At 37.3% G+C, this 14,223-nt stretch overlaps 1 protein-coding gene across 2 annotated transcripts in view; it reads right to left on the bottom strand.

The window, feature by feature from the left end:
* The window catches only part of LMTK2 (lemur tail kinase 2), a 99,531-nt gene that overhangs the window by 45,762 nt on the left and 39,546 nt on the right, over positions 1-14,223 (bottom strand). For both annotated transcript variants that reach the window (XM_014795619.2, XM_087417544.1), the window contains exons 4-6: positions 11,602-11,675; positions 7,695-7,813; positions 2,134-2,221 (exon numbers count right to left, since the gene is read on the bottom strand). In XM_014795619.2, the coding sequence (XP_014651105.2) occupies positions 2,134-2,221; positions 7,695-7,813; positions 11,602-11,675 (281 nt within the window). The remainder of the gene's footprint in view (positions 1-2,133; positions 2,222-7,694; positions 7,814-11,601; positions 11,676-14,223) is intronic.

Here is a 14,223-nt window from a genome sequence, read left to right as displayed (position 1 = left end):
TAATCAAAACAAAATATAACACGTAATACAACTATCAGAAACATCACTGAGAACCCCTTCTTCTTAGTTCCCAGGCCTCCATTAAATAATTTATCAGGCTAAATGGCAATTATCATGTCTGCTCCCTCTAAGTAGGAGACCTGGAGGACAATGACCATATTTCTCTCTGTATCCCTTGAGTGCAGCATGCTGCCTTTTCTACAGAAGTGTTCAATAAATAAGCAGCCTCCATGACGGAAGAAAATGTGGGACGGCAGAGAAGCAGGTTTAATTCCAGTTTTCCTTACATGGAGAAAGAGCTCCATGGGGCCTCAGCTTTTTTGGAGGAAGGATAAAATAGCGATTAATTTTAGACTTTGTTAAATTAAGTATGCATGTTGTAACTTCTAGTGTAACCATACACAAAATTAAGAAACAGTATCTAAAATCCAAACTAACAGATAGGGAAAATTGAAATAAGAAAAAAAAAAAAATCAAGAATCAAAAAGAAGGCTAGGAAAAAAGCAAAAAAGAAAAACTGAAACAGGTAGGTACATAAAATTCCAAATATCCCATAGATAACAATAAACGTGAATGGACTGCATGTTCCACGTTAAGCGACTGACAGATTAAAACAATTTTAACAATAAGCTATTTACAAGAGATGTAAACCAGAGAAAAGGACTGACAGAGATAAGCCAGGCAAATTCTAACCAAAAGAAAGCTGGTGCAACTATATTAACATCAGCAAAAACAGACTTTATCCTCAATAATGCTTTTAATCTTAAAGAAATCCCCTTCATAATGATAAAAGGTTCAAATTACAGGAAGTTCTATCAATTCTAAATTTGTGTCCCTGACACAACAGGGTATCAAAATGTATAAAGCAAAAAACAACTACAATTATAGGGAAAATCCATAATCAGAGAAGGAGATTTTAATATGTCCCTCAATAACTGATAGAAAACTGACTTCGGCCCCCTCTACCCCCACCCTCCCAATCAGAGGGATATAGGAGATTTGAACAACCTCATAAACTTGACCCAAAAGACCTATAGATACACTGTATAGAACATCAGAATACATTTTTTTCCCTCCAGTATCTACAGACACACAAAAAAATATTGATCCTAGGGTGAAGATGAACATAGCCTGGAACAGAGCTGCAGCTGATCCAGAGCCAACATGGAAGATGAGTGAGAACCACTTTGCTCTTATTAGCCACTGAGATTTGGTGGGTTACTACAATATAATCCAATGAAAGCTAACATATTGAGTTTATTAATAATTTTTCTTTGAAATTAACTACCTCTGCCAATGAGAGTAACATTCAAATCACATTTAGGAATTAAAACAAAAAATCACAATGTTTACTGCTCTCTTTCAAATTTACCAGCTGAAAATATTCTCTGAATTAATTGGGGATTTATTTTGGTGTACTCCCACTTTCCTGTGCAGAGTCAAGGCAGTTTTAATGTTCTGAAAACTGAGACAATGCCAAGAAATCAATCAAAACCTAGCTAAAAAAAAAGATGTTTACAGAAAATTTTCACATAAAAATTATTATTCATAAAACCAGCACAAAGAACAATCTTTCCAACTATAAATCTCAGTAAGCAATACTATCATGCTGAGGCTATTAATTTTAGGTTAAGAAAATAAATCATCTAATTATTTAAAAATATAAATGTTGCATACACTCACTATTTCCAAAAAGTGAAAGGTCGTGGGTACTCTCTAGGTAAGGAGATTCTTGAGCTCCCTCAGTGGGGAAAAGTGTTTCAAAATGCCTAGTTGAAGTTAAGACCTCAAGCTCTCAGGAAGGACAAATCTAGATCCAAGCTCTGGCTCTGCCATATACTTGAATATACAACATTTTCTTAATCTCCTTGAGCCTTATTTTAATCACATGTGAAGTGAGGACAAATGTGACTAAATGTGGTAACGCATGCAAATAGCTTACCATAAGGATGGAGTATAAAACAACACTTGTGTGTCAGCTAATACTATTATCAAAGGTAATAAACTAATACATCACAAAGTTCTTAAAATGGGGGACAGAAGTGAAAGTAGTCTCTCATCCAGCATTTCAGTCAAAAACACTTGAGTATAACCTTTTGAATCCCTGACCTTGAATTTCTACTAAAAACTTACCAAGTCACAGAACTCAAACACCAGAAGATAGGGAATTGCTTCCACACATTGTCCAACACACTGAAGAATATTTGGATGCTGAAGAATACTGGTAAAAATAAAAGTCATAGTATTGTTCATCTGGGAGCATGCTAGTAAGACTGTTCAAACAGTAATCCAAATTTTAACATTCATAATGATTTAAATATGATAAACTGAAAAGAGCACATTAAGATTATACTTAACAGATATCTTCTGAGTTATATAATGATTAAATAATGCAAAGCCTATCATGCTAACATTCTCATAAATTAAAACAGAACTCCTAACACAAGAATCTTTAACTTTAGTAACTTAAATTTATAGATATCATTTTGAAGCAGCATTTAAAAGAACGCAGACTATATAGTTACAAATTCAATAAGCACTTCAATCCATACATTAAATAACTCAGTTACTCCTCAGGCTATCTAGTTTATATACTGTTTCCATAAACTTCCACAGTACAGTCATCCCTCAGTATCCACAGCGGATTGCTTCCAGGACCCCCACTGATACCAAAATCCACAAATGCTCAAGTCATTTACATAAAATGGCATAGTTTTTGCATATAACCCACGCACATCCTCCCATGTACTTTAAATCATCTCTAGATTAGTTATAATACCTAATGCTATGTAAATAGTTGTTATACTGTATGGTTTAGGGAATAATGACAAGAAAAAAATGTCTGTACATGTTCAGTACAGATGCAACCATTGTATGCCTTCTGATCCCTGGTTGATTGAATCCAAGGATGTGGAACCCTCAGATATGGAGGTTGACTGTATATGTAAACTCTTTTTGGAAAATATTTTGTCCAAAATGAAGTTGGAAAAAAAAAAGAATATGCCAAAATAGTTTTTTAAAAAACTTTTTATTTTGAAGCAATTATGAATTAATGGTAAGTCGCAAAGATAGTACAAAGAGGTCCCATGTTCCCTTCACCCAGTCTCCCCCACTGGTTAGATGAGACACAATTACATTGCAATACCAAAACCAGGGACCGGACACTAGCATACTGTGTGTGTAAATTTCTATGTCCTGTTATCACATGTGTAGATGTGTGCAACCACCACCTCAACAGAAACAACTGCTCCATCACCATGGAGATCTTCCCCATGCTCTCCCTTTATAGTCACACTCACCTCCTTGCCCCCCTCTCCCACCATCCTTAAGCCCTGGCAACTACTAATCTGTTTTTTCATTTCTATAATGTTCTCATTTTGAGAATATTATGTAAATGGAATCATACAGTATGTGGCCTTTTGAGATTGATTTTTTTCACTCAACAAAATGCCTTTGAGATTATCCAAGTTGTTGCTTTTATCAAGAGTTCATTCCTTTTTATTGCTGAGAAGTATTCCATGTTACGGATGTACCAGTTTGTTTAGCCATTCACCTATTGAGGGACATCTGTTTTTCCAGTTTTGGGCTATTACAAATAAAGCTGCTAAGAACAATCTTGTAAGGGTTTTTGTGTGGAAATAAGTTTTCACTTCTCTGAGATAAATGCCCAGTGCAATAGCTGAGTTATAGGATGTGATGATTAACTTCGTGTCAACTTGGCTGGGCCATAGTGCCCAGATATTTGGTTAAACATTATTCTGGATGTTTCTGTGAGGGTGTTTTTGAATGAGATAATCATTTAATCAGTGGACTTTTAGCAAAGCAGATTGTGCTCCATAACGTGGGTAGGCCCCATCCAATCAGCTGAAGATCTTAATAGAACAAAGACTAACCCCCCCCCAGTGAAGAAGGAATTCTGCCAGCAGATGGCCTTGACTTGAAGTGTAACACTGCCTCTTCCCTAGGTCTCCAGCCTGCTGGCCTACCCTGCAGATTCTGAACTTGCCAGTTTCCATAACTGTCTGAACCAATTCCTTAAAATAAATTATCTATCTAATCTCTCTATCTACCTTACAGATTCTATTGGTTCCGCTCCTCTGGAGAACCCTAATACATATGGTGAGTGTATGTTCAGTTTTTTAACAACTGCCAAACTATTTGCCAAAGTAGCTGTAACATTTTACATTCCCACCAGCGACGTATGAGAGAGATCCAGTTTCTCCACATCCTCACCAGCATTTGGTATTGTCACTATTTTATTTTAGCTTTTCTAATACTTGTGAAGTGATATCTCATCAAGATCTTAATTAATTACTCTAGTGGTTAGTGATGCTGAATATCTTCTCACATGGTCATTTGCTATCCATATATCCTCTTTGGTGAAATGTCTCCTGGATTGTTTTTGTTTTTTTACTGTTGAGTTCTGAGAATTCTTTATACATTCTAGATATGAGTCCTGTGTCAGATATGTGGTTTGCTAATATTTTCTCCCAGTCCATAGCTTGTCTTTTCATCCTCTTGCCAGGGTCTTTCAGCAGAGTAAAAATTATTAACTTTGACGATACCAATTCATCCATTTTGAAAAATGGATCATGCTTTTGCTGTCAGGTCTACAAATTCTTCACTGAGCCCTAGGCCCCCAGATTTTCTCCTGTGTTTTATTCTAAAAGTTTTATAGATTTATATTTTACTTTTAAATCTATGATCCATAGAGTTAATTTGCATATTAAGACAAGAGGTTTAGGTCAAGGATCTTTTTCCCCAACAAATATCCAACTGCTCCAGCACCATTTTTTGAAAAAGCCATTCTTCCTCTATTGAACTGCTTTTGCACCTTTGTCAAAAATCAGGTGGCCATACTTGTATGGGGCTATTTCTAGGTTCTCTATGCTGTTCCAGTGGTTTCTGTGTCTATCTCTCTGCCAATAACAGAGTCTTGATTACTATAGCTACATAAGAGGTCTTGAAATTGGGTAGAGGGATTCCTCCAACTTCTTATTTTTCATAACTGTTTTGGCGATTCTAGTTCCTTTGCCTTTACATATAACTTTAGAATAATCTTGTAAAAAGGTTTTAAAAACTTTGCTGGGATTCCGATATGAAGTACAGGAATTTGATAGGGAAGAACTGACATCTTTATGAGCTTTCCAATTCATGAATATCGTATGTCTCTTCATTTATTTCAGTCTTGATTTCTCTCATCAGTGTTTTGTAGTTTTCAGCATACAAGTCCTATACATGTACTTAACGTATTTCTTTTTTGCTTTTGAGCGAGTGTAAATGTTATTTTAAATTTTGGTTTCCACAAGTTCATTGCTAGTATATAGAAATAAAATTGACTTTTGTATGTTGATCACGTACCCTGCAACTTTGCTGAATTCATTTATTCATTCTAGGGGATTTTTTTGTAGATTCCTTGGGATTTTCTACATAAAGCATCATGTCATCCACAAATAGAGACACTTATTTCTTCCTTTCTGATCTATATGCCTTTTGTTTCCTTTTCTTGCCTTATTCAGCTAGCTAGAACTTTCAAGACTATGTTGAATAGCAGTGATGAGAGCAAACATCTGTGCTTTGTCTTGATCTTAGGGGTAAAAGTATTCAGTCTTTCACCATTAAGTATGATGCTAGATGTAGGTTTTTGTAGATATTCTTTATCAAGTGGAGGAAGTTCCCCTCTAATTCTAGTTTTCAAGGAGTTTTTATCATGAATTACTGTGGAGCTTTGTCAAATGTTTTTCTCCATCAACTCATATGATCACGTGATATTTCTTCTTTACCCAGTTAATACGGGGGATTACACTGATCGATTTTCAAATACTGAACCAGACTAGCATCCCTGGTATAATCTCCAATTGGTTATGATACATAACTTTTCATATATTGTTGAATTCTTTTTTTTTTTTTTTTGTGAGGAAGATCAGCCCTGAGCTAACATCCATGCCAATCCTCCTCTTTTTGCTGAGGAAGACTGGCCCTGGGCTAACATCTGTGCCCATCTTCCTCCACTTTATACGGGACGCTGCCACAGCATGGCCTGACAAGCAGTGCATAGGTGTGCGCCCAGGATCCAAACCCGCGCAGCCAGCAGCGAAGCGCCCGCACTTAACTGCTACGCCACGGGCCGGCCCCATATACTGCTGAATTCTATTTGCTAATATTTTGGTAAGCATTTTTCCATCAACATTCATGACAGATACATAGGTCAACAGTTTCCTTTTTTGAACTTTGTCAGATTTTGGTAGCAGGGTAATACTGGCTTCATAAAATGAGTTGTGAAGTGTTCCCTCCTCTTCTATTTTCTCGACAATATTGTGTAGAATTGGTATTAATTCATGTTTAAACATTTTGTAGAATTCTCCAGTGAAACTGTCTAAGCCTGGGGATTCTTTTTGAGAGTTTTTTAGCAGCAAATTCCATTTCTTTAATACTTATAGGTTACTCAAATAATCTATTTCATATTGGGTGAGCTGTGATGTTTGTGCTTTTTGAGGAATTGGTTCATTTCACCTAAGTTGTCAAATATGTTGAGTTGTTTGTCCCTTACTATCCTTTTGATGTCTTCAGGGTCTACAGTGATATCCCTGTTTCACTCCTGATATTAGTAACCTGGATTTTCTTTCTTTTATTCTTTGTCGGTCTTGCTAGAGGATTATCAACTTTATTATCTTTCCAAAGAGCCAGCGTTATGTGTCATTGATTTTATCTATTGTTTTCCTGTTTTCAATTTTACTGATTTCTGCTATCTTTAAATATTTACTTCCTTCTGCGTGCTTTGAGCCCATTTTGCTCTTCTTGTTCTAGTTTCTTAAGCTATGAGCTTAGATTATTGATCTGAGACTTTTCCTCTTTTCTAACATAACCCCCCTATAGGTAAGATGTTGTTTCTCTCTCCCCGCTTTTAAGATTTTTTATTCAAGTCTTTAATTTTCACGAGTTTGACTATGATGTGTCTTGGCATGGATTTCCTTGGGTTTATCCTGTTTGAGATTTTCTCAACTTCTTGAATCTGTCTTTCCCAAATGTGGGAAAATTTTGGCTAATATTTCTTTGAATCCTTTTTCAGGCCCACCTTCTAATCTCCTTTCATTCTAGGATGACTGTGACACAAAGGTTAAGATCTTTTGTTACAGTCCCCCATGTCCCTGAGGCTCTATTCATTTTAAGTCTATTTTCCCTTTGTTGCTCAAATTGGGCAATATCTATTGTTCTATCTTCAACTTCACCGATTCTTTCCTCTGTCCTCTCCATTCTGCTGCTGAGCTCAACCACTTGGTTTTTTATTTGTTATTACATTTTTCAGTTCTAAAATTTCCATTTAGGTCTTCTTTATGTCTTCTATTTCTTTGCCGAGAATGTATTTTTTCATTTGTTTCAAGGGCGCTGTAATTTAATTGCTCATTGAAGCATTTTTATGATGGCTGCTTTAAAATCCTTGTCAGATAACTCTAACATCTCTGTCATCTTGGCGTTGGTAGCTGTTGTCCTTTCTTATTCAAGTTGAGTTCTCTAGGTTCTTGGAACAATGAGTGATTTTGATTGAAACCTGGACATTTGGGGTCTTACGTTATGAGACTCTGGATCTTATTTTAATTGTATATTTTGCAAGAGGAAACTCCAAAGAAGTTTTAAACACCTGATTTTCAACAGACCACAGACTGTTTACAGAACATGTATTAAGGTTTACTTACTAGTAAGGTTCTCCATTTTTCAAAAAAGTATCTTGTTCCTTTGGGCTTGCACTTGCTTTTAACTCCTTCACTACTACTCTCGCTACACTAGTGCCTGTGTAAATCTCTCCAAGGAGGACCTAAAACCAAAGAACAGTTTTTCATTTCACTTCCATCAAAATGGTATAAAGAAGTATGTCTCACTTATCAGGAAATGGGATACAGGAAAATAAATTAAGCAAAAAACAGATAGCCTTCTATTATTTTAAATACTATCTCACAAAAAGCTTGGAAAACTAAAATATTCTCCTTCAGTTTTAAATCGTTCATCAGATATTTACAACATTCATATATTTATACGTATTTTTTCTATTTACTTAAAATGTATTACGCTTTCATGGAAATTACCAATGACATTACAGAAAAGTAATTTATAAGTTCAGTTCAAACATAACTCAAATGTTTCCCAAAAACACTTCAACTGAGTTTTGTTACTTTGTCTCCTTCACATATGAAATAGTAAAGTGACCAATAGCCAACATATAAACAAACTATCATTGCTTTATAACTTTAAAAATCCATGGCATTCCAATTATTCCAGGCCTTTATCTTATACTAAAACTTCAGTCAAAACATAAGGAAAACATATTCCACTGAAATTAACAGAACACAAAATGAGAATGAAAATAAGAACAAGCTATCAGTGAAATATTAAACATAATATAGGACAATGCAAAAGCATTCAAAAATACAATATTTAAGATGAAAACGATAAAGTAAAAGTCTTTATTTAACTTGAGAATGATCAAAACCAAAAGGCTTCCTTTTAAGATAGTTTTTCATATTTTTATAAAATAGACTAATAATGTCCTGAAAATAGAGAGTAAGAACTTGAACAAAATTTAATGTGTTTATTAGGAATATAAAGGTAGAAAAATGAACAGAACAAGAAATTTTGATAATTAAGTACGTCATATTCTTTGTTTTATATAACCAGCTTGTGCATTAGCCTAACACTCATAAGATATCAATTTCAAAAAAGGGAAAGAAGAATTAATAGACTAATACAATAATCTGGCTCGTTGTCTCTCTCTCTCCGCCACTACTGTTATCATTCCTGATGTTCAATATCTGCAGAGACAATTCATTCAACACCCGGACCTCTCAGTTCTTTGACCTCACTTCCAATAAGCTTTTCTATGACCCCATCTCAGGAAACATTTCCATGGGTTTAGACCTAGCTAATGATTATATTATGTCCAGACCCTTGAATTTTAACTTCTTCTCTACCAGTCCTTTGACTTCCAGCTCACTTACTTCAAGAGTCTAATCCAACAAGTGCACGACTTGCCCTCTAAATCTATTAATGGTACCTCTTTTCCACAATCCTGCCCCTAGCCCAGGGCTTCACTCCTCTCCCTGACAACTCAGACCCCATGATCCTTCACTATTATCATCCCCTTACCCCTCTTGCTGAGATATTTTAGCTTAGCCAAACCCCAGTGTTGCTTAAATTCAACTAGCTGCCTACAATAAAAAACACCAAAAGTAGACAAAAACACACAACCATGATAACTGGTCTCATTTTAAATTGGTGAGCGCCCTCAGCACTGCCCATCATCCCTTTGCCCTAGTTAATATACTTTCCCAAAGGACTCTTTCATACCTTCTCCTCCTATTCAAACTTCCAACACATTTTTTTGCTACTCTCTTTCAAACTGGCCTCTTATTCACTGAATAAAACAATCAGAATTGAATTTCCTCATTTTAACACCAAATCCACCTGTACCTGTATCCACTCCCTCTGCTTTAGCTCTCATTTCAAGGGAGAAACTGTCTCTGCTCCTAAGACCAAGTCCTACAAATGTGCTATGGATCCCTCCTACAATTACCCCCCTCCATCTCTTGCATTATCAGTTCCTACTCCTCATATAAACACGCTAAAATAGCTGCACATCCTATAAAAAAAAAACAAAGCAAATCAAAAAACCCTCCCTCGGACCTTGGATGGTCCCAAACAGCTTGTACTTCATTTCTCTGCTCCCTTTCAGAGTAAAACTCTTCAACAGAGTTGTCTAAACGTGCTGTCTCCACTTTCTCCCTTGAACCCACTCCACATGAGGATGTGACCCCTAAATAGCCTCTTTTGAGGATACTGTGGACCTCATGTTGCCAGATCCTAATCCTCCCAGTCTTCACCTTACTCAATTTGTCAGCAGCATTTACTATAATTCACCTTCTTGGAACTCCTCCTTCACTGACTTGCAGAAAACTCCTCTCTTCCACATCCCTTCCTACTCACTGGCTGATTCTTCTGTTTCCTTCACTGGGTCTCCCTGATTCCGCTGACCTCTCCACACTGCAGAGCCTCAGGGCTCAGTCCTTGTGCCTCTCCCTCTTCTCTAGGCTCACATTCTCGGTCATTTCATCTAGTCTCATACCTTTAAATACCATCTATAAACTGAGTTCTACCAAATTTATATCTCTGGCCTGAACCCTCTCTCTTGAACTCCAGATTTACTTTCTAACCGCCTCCTTGGTATCTTCATTTGGATGCATCCAAAAGTGAACTCCTGACTGACTCCCTTCTCCACGCCTGCTTCTCCTTAGTCTTTCCCATTTCAGTTGACAGTAACTCCATTCTTCCCATCACTCAGGCCATAAGCAGTCACCCTTGACTCCCCTCCTTCTCAGACTCCATCTCTGATCCATCCCTAGTCCTATATGCTCTTATTTGAAACTCCATCTCGGGTCACACCACTTCTCAGCACCCCAAGCTACCGTCCAGGTCCAAGCCTGCCTGCATCTCTCCCCGTAGGACTGCAGCAGCCTCCTAACCAACTTCCCTGCTTTCCCCTGGGCCCTCCACAACATAACTGCCCGAGTGAGCCTTTTAAAAGGTAAGCCAGATTACATCACTCATCTCAGACTCTGGAGTACTTTCTCACCTCACTCTGAGTAAAGTCAAAGTCTAAACGCATACAATATCTTACATCACCTGGCACCTCTACACCTCTCTGAGCCTGTCTCCTACTACTGACTGTTCACTGTCTGATCACTGCCCCCCACTAAAAATCTAAGCTTTGTCAGGCCAGGGATCTATTCTGCTTGCTGCTACACTCCCAGCACTCCATAGGCCAGGACTTTACCCCTCTTCCTCCACATCGGTCCCCCAGCACCAAGAACAACGTCTGATACATAACAGGTTTTGCTAAATGGCTTAGAAGATTTGGTAACTAATAAAGTTTGGATGACATCACAGACACAGGACTGACAGACACTCTGAACAGAAAGAGAAGAAACATAAGATGGTTGATTACAGAGCAAATACATCTTCCCATCTTGACTGCCCTGCTTATGATGCAATCACCACTCAGGAATCTTCTACAGAGAATGACTGCTATATCATGGACATAGTTGTTATACTAAGATCATTCCTCTGAACAATCTGTGGTAAAAAGATCCACAAAGCACCATTACTATAGGTCACTTGACAGGCTATGAGGAATAGAGAACAGTTCCTATTATAATAAGATTATCTATCTACAATTCTAAAGTGGTTTAAGTGCCATAAGAAGGGGGGAAAAAACTAAGGGGACAGGGGGAGAAGAAGAAAAAAACAAATAATTTAACTTGAGGAGGATAAAAAGCTTCTAAAATTCTGGTCTCTTTTCCCTTCTTACTGTTCTTATGCCAACCATCAGAAAAGCCTTTGACATATAAATAAAAGACTTTCTTGGAAAAACTTACACATCAGGAATGTTGAAGCTCACATTCCCATGTGGTTTCAGGGGGCAATGGGGAAACTCAATTGGTACTATAACGTCTAGAGAGAATGTAGAATGTCACGCAATACAATTCTTAATTAGCTTTAAATTCTAAACAGTAGAGCTGGGAGGGAAAAAATTGAAAGTGAACAACATTTTACCTTTCCAAACCAGCCATTTCCAATTTCCTGTATATAGTTTAGACTGTGGCGGGCAACTTGAGACTTCAAACCTTCTGTAGGAAAAAGAACATTAAAAACTAAATATAAGTATTTAACTGAAATAAAATAAATATTAAATATATAACCTACAAAGTACAAGCACTAACATAAATTTAATGCTTGTGCTAATAAAGGTAGAACTACATAAAACATCTCTTTCAAACTAATAATGCCAAACAATTTCAAGTTTTAAAACTGACAAGATTTTTCAATGAGTATCCTACCCTGATTCTTCAATACCTTAAACTATTTCTTCTGATCCAACTATTCTACTATAACCATTAATCACTAATCCATTGGCCTGTACTTGGTCTTTAGTTTTATGGAGTAAAGCCATCTGGGGACTGTCTCTCCCTAGAAACACTGAAAATCTTGTCAAAAACTGTCAGTACCCACCTTATCAGAACTACGGAAGATAGTCAAAGGTTTAGAGCAACCGAAGTGAACCAGGAGAAACGCCACTGAAACAGGGTAGAATTATTCTGTGGCTTTTAATTTACCCTGGCCCCACCCCCTCCCGCGGCACAGCAGCAGTCTTAAAGATGACCCATGTTCTAGTATGGGTACCAGTTCCAGAGGGAGTCTTATTTTTAAGAAACTGTGTTTCTTTTGACCTGACCGGGGTTTCCCTGAAGGACTACATAAGTGGCTTCCCTTTGTTTCACTAACTCAGAACTCTATCAGGACAGACTGGCTACATGTTCCTTGAAAACAGTGAAAGGCAAATGAACAAGGCACTACCACCTGGGGCAAAAAATAACAATTGAGGCAAAGAGTAGACATGCTGAAAGCTTTGAGGGAAGTGCTGGAAAGTGAGATTTTTGGGGGGAATAGGGGCTTTGAAAAGCTATTGCATATATGAGGGAACCTAGAGAGCCACATGCACTCTCAGGGAAGGACACATGCTCAGAAAAGACTCGAGAAGAAGATAAGCTTTCACCTTTGGCTGGTCTTTATGCTCAGCACAAGCAGGAAGTGAAGGCTAAGGCAGAGCAGTAAATGGGTGAGGAGTGCCCCAACACAAAGCCAATCATCTACAAGGACCCAGAGCACTTTTTGTTGCTTTCTTTCTCTTCTTTTTTGCACATCATATTATTCAAAATATCCAGTTTTCAACAAAAAATTACAAAACATGCAAAGAAATAAGAAAGTATGGTCCATTCACACATACAAAAGGAATTTAAAAGAAAGTGTCCCTGAGAAAACACAGACATTGGCCCTCCTAGACAAGACTTGAAATTAACTCTCTTAAACAGGCTGAAAGGGCTAAAGGAAATCATGGACATGATTTCCCAATAAATAGAGAAGATCAATAAAGAGATAAAAATTATTAAAAGAAGCCAAATAGGGGGCTGGCCTGGTGGCGCAAGTGGTTAAGCTCGTGCGCTCCACTGTGGCGGCCCGTGGTTCACCGGTTCAGATTCTGGGCGCGCACCAACACACCACTTGGCAAGCCATGCTGTGGCAGCGTCCCATATAAAGTGGAGGAAGATGGGCATGGATGTAAGCCCAGGGCCGGTCTTCCTCAGCAAAAAAAAAGAAGAAGAAGAGGAGAAAAAAAGATGTTAGCACAGGGCTGATCTTCCTCAGAAAAAAAAAAAAAAAAAAAGAAGCCAAACAGAATCTTGTAGCTGAAAAGTACAATACCAAAATAAAAAATTCACAGCAAGGGTTTAACAACAGATTTGAGCATAGAATAAGCAATGAACTTCAGGTCAGGTCAAATGAAATTATCCAGTCTGAGGAGCAGAAAGAAAAAAGAATGAAAAAATTAATGAACAAAGTCTAAGGGATTTGTGGGATACCAACAAGTAGACCAACACACACATAATGAAAGTCCCAGAAGAGAAGAGAGAAAAGGGAACAGGAAGAATATTTGAAGATATAATGGCAAAAAAGGTCCCAAATCTGATAAAAGACATGGATCTACACATCCAAGAAGTTCAACAAAGTCAAAGTAAGATATTCTCAAAGAGATCCACACCAACATACATTATAATCAAACTATCAAAGATAGAGAATCTTGAAAGCAGCAAGAGAGAGCAACTCATCACATACACCAATTTCTCATCAGAAACCACGGAGGCCAGAAGGCAGTGGGATGACAGACAAGGTGCTAAAAGAAAAGGACCGTAAACCAAGAATTCTACACCTGGCAAAACTATTGCAAAAATGAAGGAGACATTAAGACATTCCCACATAAACAAAAGTTTAGGGAGTTTGCTTCCAATACACCTGCCCCACAAATGTTAAACAGACTCCTTCAGGCTAAAATAAGAGGACACTAAACAGTAACCGGAAGCCATATGAAAAAATAAAGATCTCTGGTAAAGGGAACTACACAGGTAAATATAAAAGCCAGTATTATTCTATTTTTGGTGTGTAGTTCCTCTTTTTATTTCCTACATGATTTAAAAAATAAATACACAAAAAATTATAAACCTATGTTAATGGGCACACAACATATAAAGCTGTAATTTGTGACAACATAAAGCAAAGGAACTGAGTTGTATACAGGAGAAGAGTTTCTGGATGCTATTGAAGCTAAGTCAGTATCAATCC

This window comes from Ceratotherium simum, chromosome 26 (genome assembly GCF_057802395.1).
Source record: "Ceratotherium simum simum isolate JZ-2026a chromosome 26, ASM5780239v1, whole genome shotgun sequence".
Lineage (NCBI taxonomy): Eukaryota > Metazoa > Chordata > Mammalia > Perissodactyla > Rhinocerotidae > Ceratotherium > Ceratotherium simum.
This window is presented reverse-complemented; position numbering and strand designations above follow the sequence as displayed.